At 38.1% G+C, this 10,185-nt stretch overlaps 1 protein-coding gene across 1 annotated transcript; it reads right to left on the bottom strand.

Annotated features, from left to right (window-relative positions):
* LOC307129997 (uncharacterized protein) lies at positions 1-9,382 on the bottom strand. Its single transcript, XM_079822827.1, has 3 exons — positions 9,181-9,382; positions 5,590-5,850; positions 1-1,662 (listed from the first exon to the last, which is right to left on the bottom strand). The coding sequence occupies exons 2-3, from the start codon at positions 5,684-5,686 to the stop codon at positions 938-940; spliced, it is 822 nt and encodes a 273-aa protein (XP_079678953.1). The 5' UTR covers positions 5,687-5,850; positions 9,181-9,382; the 3' UTR covers positions 1-937.
* Between the last annotated feature and the right edge of the window lie 803 nt (positions 9,383-10,185).

Raw genomic sequence — 10,185 nt, 5'->3', positions numbered from 1 at the left:
GCTGATGATAGTTAAACTATACAAAAATAGCACCTTTGCCACATTGCAACCTAAACACAAATAGCAAGAGTAATAGCATCCAGCATTCATGCACACACTATTCATTGAGAACTAGCAAAAGTGTTTGTTTTCCAGTAGATGGCAGCAATCTTCCACTAAACTATGCACATTCATGTTTTCACCATGAATTAAACTGAGAAATGTAGATATTTAATGTGAATTTTAAATAAAATGTTGCTATTTTAAATAAACCTGTATATAAATATCATTACTAATTTTGGCAAATACATTTTAAAATTGCCATATGTCCCCTTAAAACTGCACAACTGTAGAGTGAAAACATTAGGCTATTAAAAAAGTGATATTGCATGCGTTTTTATTTACAAAATCACACTGGCTGTGTGGTAAAACTGGAATTAATTAGCGAACATTAGTATTTTACTACTATGCAATTAAATAAACTGTATATTCATTAGCCTACATCACTTTACCTCTGTCTTTACACTGCAAAAAATGCTCTTCTTGTTTAGTATTTTTTTCTTGTTTCCAGTTCAAATATCTAAAAATTCTTAAATCAAGATGTATTTACTAGAAAAATGACATTAGATATTTTTTCTTGTTTTCTGGGGGGGAAAAACACTCAAATGAAGTGTTTTTCCTTAAAACAAGCAAAATGATCAGCCAAATGGGGTGAGAAAAATGATCTTATTTCTGTTTGGGACGGAAACAAGAAACAAGATTTCAATCAGAAACTAGATTATTTTTCTCACCCCATTGGAAGATAATTTAGCTTGTAGCATAAACTCACTTAATTTTGATTTTATTTTCGAGAACACACATGAGGTCTCTCATCTGAATGAACTATCAGGTGATGTTTTAGATTTGATGATGAAATAAAATCTTTACCACACTGATCACAGTTAAATGTTAAAACTCATCACTGATCACAGTTAAAACTCTTCTCACACTGAGTGCAGTGGTACGGCTTCTCTCCAGTATGAAGTCGCTCATGTGATTTCAGGTGTCCAGACCGATTGAAACTCTTGTCACAATATGAGCACTTGTGAGGTTTTTCTCCAGTGTGAGTTCTTTGGTGCTCTTTCAGATGACTAGATGTAGTAAAGCTCTTCCCACAGTCACAACACACATGATCTCTCACTTCATCATGTGTTTTCTGATGCAGTTTGAAACTGTACAGCCGTGAAAAACTCTTTCCACAGAGAGAACACACATGAGGCTTCTCACCTGAATGAACCATCAGGTGTTTTTTAAGATTTGAGGATGAAATAAAATCTTTCCCACACTGATCACACTTGAATGGTTTTTCTCCAGAGTGATGGAGAAGATGTCTACTGAGAGCTGATGATTGAGTAAAACTCTTTCCACACTGAGTGCATGTATACGGTTTCTCTCCAGTGTGAATTCTCATGTGTCTGTTAAGGTCTCGTTTTTGTGTGAAACTCTTTCCACACTGAGTGCATGTATACGGTTTCTCTCCAGTGTGAATTCTCATGTGTCTGTTAAGGTCTCGTTTTTGTGTGAAACTCTTTCCACACTGAGAGCAGGTGTGCAGCTTTTTGGCTTCTGTTTCTTGAGTTTTGAAGTCACAGAGTTTCTTTATGTCATTTAGTTTGTGTCGTTGCTCCGTCACTTCCATCTGGTCTAAAATAAACATATAAAGTAGTTAGAATCAGTTCAATGAGGTTAAATGTGAAAATTAAAAACACTCAGCAGAAAACAAGAAATCTGGGCCTGTATTTATAAAACCTTTAAGAAATGCTCTTAAGAATAGTCTTAAGCTTTAACTTAAGTGTAAAAAGAATCTCATTAAAAGTTGTTTAAGGGTGTGTTCACACTTGTCATGTTTGGTTCGATTAAAACGGACCCTGGTGCGATTGCTCGGTTAGTGCGGTTCATTTGAACACATGTGAACGCTGCCATCCAAACCCTGGTGCGCACCAAACAAGCGGACCGAGAACGCTAAAAAGATGGGTCTCAGTCCGCTTCCAAACGAACTCTAGTGTGGTTTGATTGATATATGAATGCAAAACGGACCAAAGACATGTAAACGAACCAAAAACAGGACGTAATGTCACAAGATGCGACGCTACAAGTCAGCTGATTTGACGAAGCGGAAAGATCGGTGTATCCAAAATGAGTAGAGGGCAAACGTGGAGCAACGAGGAGGTAAAGTGCCTCATCGATATATGCAGATCTTCAATTCTGCATACAACAGAGCAAATCCTGGTGCTGTTTTGAATGTTTTGAACATTTTATGAGCTCTTCGTGAGTTCTCAGCTGGTAAAAATAAAACCATATGTACACGCATAAAATGATGGCGTTTAATCCAGCACACAGCATTGTTTTGAATGTGCGGTAAGCAAGCTCCGTCACGAAATATACGTCATAAAAGCCGACCAATCAGGTTGTGACCGTATCCCTATGCCTTTGGTTCAGTAACTTTAGGTTTGCTGTTAAAAATGCCAGTGTGAACGCTAAGCGGACCAGGACTATATGTTTTGTTCTTGTTTTTTGGTCCGGACCAAACGAACCGAACTACAAGTGTGAACTTTTATAGAACTAAGAGACTTTTATAAAGAAGCTGAAAGGTGGATTCTGAAATCCACTACCGCTTCAATAGAATTGTATATGTAACGAGGTTAGTTCGTGTGGGAAAAAGGAGGCGGGAACCGGCGAACGATCAACAATAAACTTTAATCAAATAAACAAAGTGAAAGTAAAAGCGGCAGCCCCTCACGGACGACTGCCGCACACATACATAAACAAAACGTAAATAAAACACAACTTAAAGTCCAGGCCTGGTCCTCTCTCGTCTTTCACTGGAGTCGCTCGTCCTTTTAGGTCTCCGTGCTCCCTCATGAGAGGACTCGAGACCGGTGTGCCTCACAGGTGACGTTCATTCTCAATCACGCACACCAATCTAGTGTAGGTTTTTAGTCTGGCCCGCCGTGGCATGGCAATCATATATATGCATGTAATATTTGTGAGCACGTTTATTATTGGCAGGTTGTCGATACAGGACATTGTGATTTCTCTTCGTGATATAGTTATCAGGTTACAGCGTTACACGTTACAGCCGTCCACACTTTGATTGATCGCACGGAGCTTAGTGCTTACAGTATTTAGTTTCTGTGACACTATTACAGCAATAGCGGAATTTTAAAGCAACCTTGCAAACGGTCCATCCTCACGTCGTGCTCAAACATTACAAACACAGCTCATACGGGGGCTTGAGAAGGCATCAACATGTAGAAGTTGACTATATTAAAAGACAATAGACGATAAAAGGTCCAAAATATAGGCTACGGAATACTGTGAGACTTGAAGCTGGCTTCTGCTGATGAAACTGCAAACTATTCTTCAGTAAATTTCTCTTTAATTAATCTAACTCCTGACTCTTGGTCTTCATTTTTCACTACTGGTCCTGGGTCCTAAACTGTTACCCCAACAAAGCTAAAAGCAAGTCTAAGACTGATTCGTAAATGCTGACTAAAGTGACACTTAAGTGTTACAAACTCAGGACTACAATGATGTCGACACAAAATGGCCGCCCTTAACCACTGAATCAGCCAAAAGTGAGCCTGCAACGGTGAAGTCACAGCAGCAGGACACCAATCGTTTAATGCAATTATAGTAAAAGAATTTATTTAAGATTGAAACTTTAATAATTAAATTTATCACAAATTAGTATTGATGCAGTGGAATCATTTATGATTGATTTTTTTTATATTCATATAATTTTCCTTATATACAGTTGGAGTTAAGTCTGAGCCCACGACTGATCTAAAGTATCCAGATAGAAATTTGTTGCCCATTCTAAACGGGAAAAGTGCCCAAGCAACATTGCTCAAAGAGTTGCCCCATACATCATCACCTTTAAAGTTACAAAGATGCGAACATGAGTTCCCTCAATTACATTAGGAACACGCAATCTGTGTGTTTTCTGGCGCTGTTTAAAATTCTTTAGCCATGAAAAACTCTTTCCACAGAGAGAAAACACATGAGGTTTCTCACCTGAATGAATGAGAAGAGTGACTGAATTCACACACACACACACACTGCCTCTGCCCCTAAACCTACCCATCACAAGAAACATTCTGCAATTTTACATTTAAAAAAAAACATAATTTAGTATGTTTATAAATCCATTTACATTCACGCGGAATCACACGGCGTACACATACACGCGGCGATGATGTTTGTTTCGGCGTACACATACACGCGGAATCACATGGCGTACACATACACGCGGATAGCTCAAAATGCGTACAGATAACACGCCATTTGGCTTTAGAAAGTGGTGTGTATGTTTACGCAAAGTCATGATGTCATGTTGTATAGGGGGCGATTTCGGATTCAGGCAGTATTTTTGTGTTTCCAAAAACCATTCACACTTTTGCTAACTGGCAAGCAGCATTTGCAGCAAGTCATTTTACTGTAACTTCAGCAGCTCCAGGCACATGAACAAAAGCCCCAATCTCATTGGTAGTTAACACAAAACCAATGCGTTTTTTTTATGACGCTTTTACGCCTGCCGTTTTGCGCGCCGGTGTGCACACTCACATTGGCGCCCTTTGTTTAGTCACGAGGCGTTAAACACAAGCGAAAATCATCCCGGTGTGAACAGGCCTTAAGTGTGACATCTGCAGGCTGTAAATTAAAGTGATGTTTGTTACCCTCTTGTTTCATGTAGTTACAGGGTAAGTGTGACATCTGCGGGCTGTAAATTAAAGTGATGTTTGTTACCCTCTTGTTTCATGTAGTTACAGGGTAAGTGTGACATCTGCGGGCTGTAAATTAAAGCTACACTGTGTGATATTTTCCCCCATCTAGCGGTGAAAATCTATATGACCATCCAGTGAATTTTAGTTTCTGTTCCTCTCAATTCCGATTTCGTTTTAACTCCTACGGTGGCCGATTTAGTCCAAGATTAACATGGCTTCCAGTTCGATGGACACGGTGCCATCGAGTGTTAAAACGCGAAAGGCGAAGCTTGAATTTACGGGTATGTCCCTCTTTGGCTAATGTACTTTCAAGATGGAGGAGCAACATGGCGACCCGCATTCGAACCCCTTACCCGTATGTATTTTCAATGGCATATTATAAACTTACGAGAATACTTTATTACTTGAAAGAAGTAAATATACATTAATGAGCACATATATTTTTGAAAGAACTAAGTGTTTTTAGCTAAGAATAGACTAAAAAAGCTACACAGTGTAGCTTTAAAGTGGTGTTTGTGTGAGTAAAGAGCAACATGAAGCTTCAAGCTTTCTTGACGAGAAAACTGACAGCCTCCGACATACGCATGACCAGAGTTTCTCAGCGCGCTGAAGTCACACTTCAAGTTACGTCAAGCATGAACTCAACCCTCTCATGCTCGTGCTGGTGACTGTGGGTCAGAGACGATAGTCTACAGTTTAAAATATTGGTATTTTTCATACAAACACTTATCGTTACTTGACTTGAAACACGAAAGCCCAAACTAAAAAAAGATGCACTTTTGCTGCTTATTATTTCACAGCCACTAATGCAGTCAATAATGAAGAATCAAGAATGGACACCAACCTATTTGTTCCTCAGTATCTTCATGTTTTATTCTGGATGGATCTGGATAACTCATGTCTTCAATCTCCTCTTTAATCTCCTCTTTAATAAACTCCATCTTTAACAGTCACACAGATTTCAGCTGCTACACCTGGAGTTTGTCCTTCTCTTGTAGGATGATGTGAATATTCCCAGTATTTATTGGTGAATTGTTGTGGGAGGGGCTTCACTGCAGGTGTGAACTGTGATCACTGTGAGATACTGACGCCCACAGGACCAGACCTGGAAAAATCAAAGAGAAGTTACTGAATTTACACTCAGGGTATCTGCAGGTTTCACCAAGTCAAATTTAAGACTTAAAATTGTAAAAAAAAAAATAAAAAAAAAAAAAAAATCACAATAATACTGTTTTTGCTGTATTTTGGATCAAATAAATGCAGCCTTGGTGAGCAGGAGAGACTTCTTTAAAAAATATTTTAAAAATCGAACCGTTCTCAAACTTTTGACCGGTAGTGTGTGTGTATGTATATACATTTTTTTGTGAGATCAAAATTACTGATTTTGTGGCGGTCATTTTCAGTTTCTTTTTTTTTTATAATTAGGATGCCACATTTACCATATCATTATATTAGATGCACAATAGTCATACATGGCAATAAAACAAACAAAATGGATGAATCTTGTTTGACAATAGGACAAATAAATACAATTTAAATATACAGACTACAAACAGTGCTTTAGTTTAGGTAGGCTACTGTTTGTTTTTCCCCGTTGTTGTTGTTTGATTAATACTAACGACACAGGCAGGAGCGGGTATAGGCTAGGCTATATTGGATTGCTTTCACTTTAAGACCTACAGTAATGAGCCCATAGATATGGATATCTATGAATGTGCCTAGATTCTGTACACTCGCGAGAGCGCTGACAGGCGGCAAACGCATGCAGAATCTGCGGCCAGTCTGACATCGGTCCGTGTGTCAGTAGCGAATGAGTTCGGGGTTTCCATCGCTTTTTAAACTCTTTGTTTAGTGCTATCGGGCATATGAAACTTTTATTTGGTCATTATACAAGATGGCAGGTGAGAAAGATTCGCCTTTGCTTTCACGATCGCGTGAACTGGAAGAACTGGAGAACTGAAGCTGAAGAATAAAATCCGTTTGATGTGTCTGTGGTACAATCAGAGAGAGCCTCGCGCCAATAACATGAAAGCTGATCGGCCGCAATATAAGATGCATGTTGGTCTCTCACTAGCGAAAAAACGACACACACACACACACACGCTCTCTAAAACATTGCGGGAGCATTTCAATGAGCAATGGAGTAGCGTTACATGGACGTAGGAAAATTAAGACCCGTTTAAAATTATTTAAGACCTAGAACTCAATACTTCAGCGAATTTAAGACTTTTAAGGCCTTAAAATTTAGATTTTGAATTTAAAGACATTTTTAAGACTTTTTAAGATCCCACGGGTACCCTGACACTGGATTACTTTAATTACATATTATTTATGTCAGGAATATGGAGTAGTTTGGTACAAGTTAGATATTAATTGCTTTTTAGACATGTGCCGGTAAACGGTAATACGATATACCGCAATAATGAACATGCACAATATTGTTATCGTGGGCACTTCAAAATACCGTGAATAATTATTTCTTACAAATTATTCAGATTTTTAGAATGCATTTTAAGAATACTTTACCCATCAACCATTTAAAATGAACAATATGTCAACGAGGAACGCGCACTGATGTAAACAAACACGAGCACATGGCGGAACGAGTGAATGAGACATGCTGAATGAATATATGCCCATTCACTCTCTGACAGCAGAGGGCGCTGACGGAACAGCAGAAATGCAGCCGTTTCCCCGGTAACATCGCATAACCAAATACTTAATACTTAAAGACTTAAGGCTATTCATTTTCTAAATTACATGCCCTAGATATTGTTTGAATATGTTCTGATTGTTGTTCAGTCACACACTTTATAATAAGGCTCTATTAGTTCATTCATTAACAAACTGACAATGAAAAATACTTCTAAAGCATGTATTAATCTTAGCAAAAGAATAACACATTATTAAAATCAAAAGTTGTAACTGTATTATTTAATGGACCTGAGCTAACACTGACAGTTGCTTTTTTTAACTAACGTTATTAAAGAAGAATAACTGTAAAAAATGTAGCTATTCGCTCTTTGTTAATGTTAATGCATTAACTGGCGAGACATTATTGTAAAGTGTTACCTATTGTTCTTTATAATTCTTTTGCACTTTAATCTGTTTTAAATATTTGTTTACTTTATACTTTTTTGTGTATTGCTTTATTGTATTTAAAGGTTTGGTTCTTTTGTTATAAGAAAGTTATTAAACCTGTTATAGTATGACAACACTTTTTTTGCAACTTATTTCAATATCGCGATAATACCGTATACCGCGATAAAAGCTTAAGCAATTAATCGCAACATGAAAATTTGATACCGGCACATGCCTATTGCTTTCAAAACAAGAATTGTTCAACTCCTGTCCAAAGTCTGAGAGAAACAACAGGACCATCATGTTTAACTGAGCTGCTGAAAAGCCTCTTTGTCTCTAAAAGTTCCCTGTTTTCCCTCATTCATTATGCTGATGTCTGAGATCTTCTCTAAAGCACTTTTAGCATAGCTTAGCATACATCAGATTCTGATCAGTCCATTAGCATCTCATTCAAAAAATGACCAAAGACACTTTCAATATTTTTCCTATTTAAAACTTGACTCTTCTACAGTTACATCGTGTGCTAAAACAAACTGAAAATGAAAAGTTGTCCTGCGTAATAGTCGCAGATCTTCACGGCCGTACCATGGCTGCAGCGGCGCAATGATTCGTTGGTATTCTGTGAAACATGGTGGTAGTTACACCTTCGACTTACTATCACAGCCCTTTACAACACACAGAACCATGGCTAATCACACAGCTAAATCCACAACACAATTTGTCGGCTGCGACAACTACAACTACAACTACACGAACTTAGTGCCGGTCACATTGAAAGTTACCTAGCTGGGGGCTACTTTCAGGCGCTGTAATATCATTGCGCCGCTGCAGCCATGGTACGGCCGCGAAGATCCGCGACTATTACGCAGGAATGAGAAAGTAGTTCCTAGCCATATAGGTGTAGAAAATCGCAACTTTTAATTTTCAGTTGGTCTTAGCACACGATGTAACTGTAGAAGAGTCAAGTTTTAAATAGGAAAAATATTGAAAGTGTATTTGGTCATTTTTTGAATGAGATGCTAATGGACTGATTAGAATCAATGATGTATGCTAAGCTATGCTAAAAGTGCTACCGCCAGATACAAAGATCGGCTGAATGGATTCAAAAACGGTAAAACTCAACTATTTTAACTCTAGGGGACTTGTAAAATGAGCCTATTTTCAAAAAAAGTGGAGTGTTCCTTTAAGCACATATTATTGGTGTAATAGAGTCAGAGTCTGTGAAAAACTCTCTCCTAACATATTATTACACTCAAATAATAAACCCAAACACATTTCATTACATTGGTCCTTAAACATGTAAACTCTGGAGCTGATTAATGTTAAACTCTGTAATCTGAGAAACATCTCTCACCTGCAGACTGGAAATATAAGGCATCCGGAGAAAATATTCCACTTTTGTCTTTCATTCACGATCGTCGCTTTCAGCTTCATCTGGAGAGTCTGCTCTCGTCTCGCGCTTCTCTCTTCTGCGCATGCTCAGGGCGCGCGGTGTCATGTTTCTTAAAGGGGCCGCATATTATATATAGCGTATTCTTTGTAAAGGTGTAAATCGCCTTTCAGGTGTAAGAAGAAAAAAATATATATTTGTAGCATTTTACTGTTATTTGTAAGTGTAATTAATGTATTGTGAAACTGCAGCTCAATGCCATTGCAAAACAAATATGATCTGTATTCTTCCGACTTCCATTTTTCCACGCTTACACTTTTGACACGTTTTTTCCCCCGATTTGCACTGTTCCGTCTTTCCTTTAGCTGCGCTTAAAGTTTTGGCAAGGTTCTCTCACTCACTGAGTTTTGCAAGCACAAAGAAGACTTCTTCTGTAGCCAATCAAATGAGCTTCTTGCTGACTCTCGATTTACTCTTATCTGATTGGTTAAATAAACACCCCAGACGCCAGAACACATCTTAATCTTAATTTGGTTCAGCAGTCATTCTCGTTTTTGATGCACACATACATGTTAATAAACAAATAAAGCAATTTTTATATATATATATATATATATATATATATATATATATATATATATATATATATATATATATATATATATATATATATATATATATATGCAAGAAACATCTCATGGATGCTCTGGGACGCATCCTCAGTGATGTATCCTGGGATCATTGGGTGTTTCGGGTCTCGCAACATCATACACCCTCGCCCAGGCGACCCAGCCGGGGTTGATCAAGCCCCGACTTGCGTCCCAGCAGCAGTCCACGGATCAGCCCTCTTAATCCAAAGCCACCTTGTGGCTGTCGTGTTATTGGGCATAGATTCAAGCGACACATTGTAGAGCAACTGAACAGCATTTATTCATGCGTCATTTTCCAACTCACATTCATTCACATTAC

Source organism: Gobio gobio (assembly GCF_949357685.1).
Source record: "Gobio gobio genome assembly, chromosome: 8".
In the NCBI taxonomy this organism is placed as follows: domain Eukaryota; kingdom Metazoa; phylum Chordata; class Actinopteri; order Cypriniformes; family Gobionidae; genus Gobio; species Gobio gobio.
This window is presented reverse-complemented; position numbering and strand designations above follow the sequence as displayed.

Excerpts from the sequence above, each read along its gene's own strand:
- LOC307129997 (XM_079822827.1), bottom strand. The coding sequence starts at position 5,686 with ATGGAGTTTATTAAAGAGGAGATTAAAGAGGAGATTGAAGACATGAGT. Across the intron at positions 1,663-5,589 it reads AGATACTGAGGAACAAATAG|ACCAGATGGAAGTGACGGAG; the intron begins GTTGGTGTCCAT and ends TGTTTATTTTAG.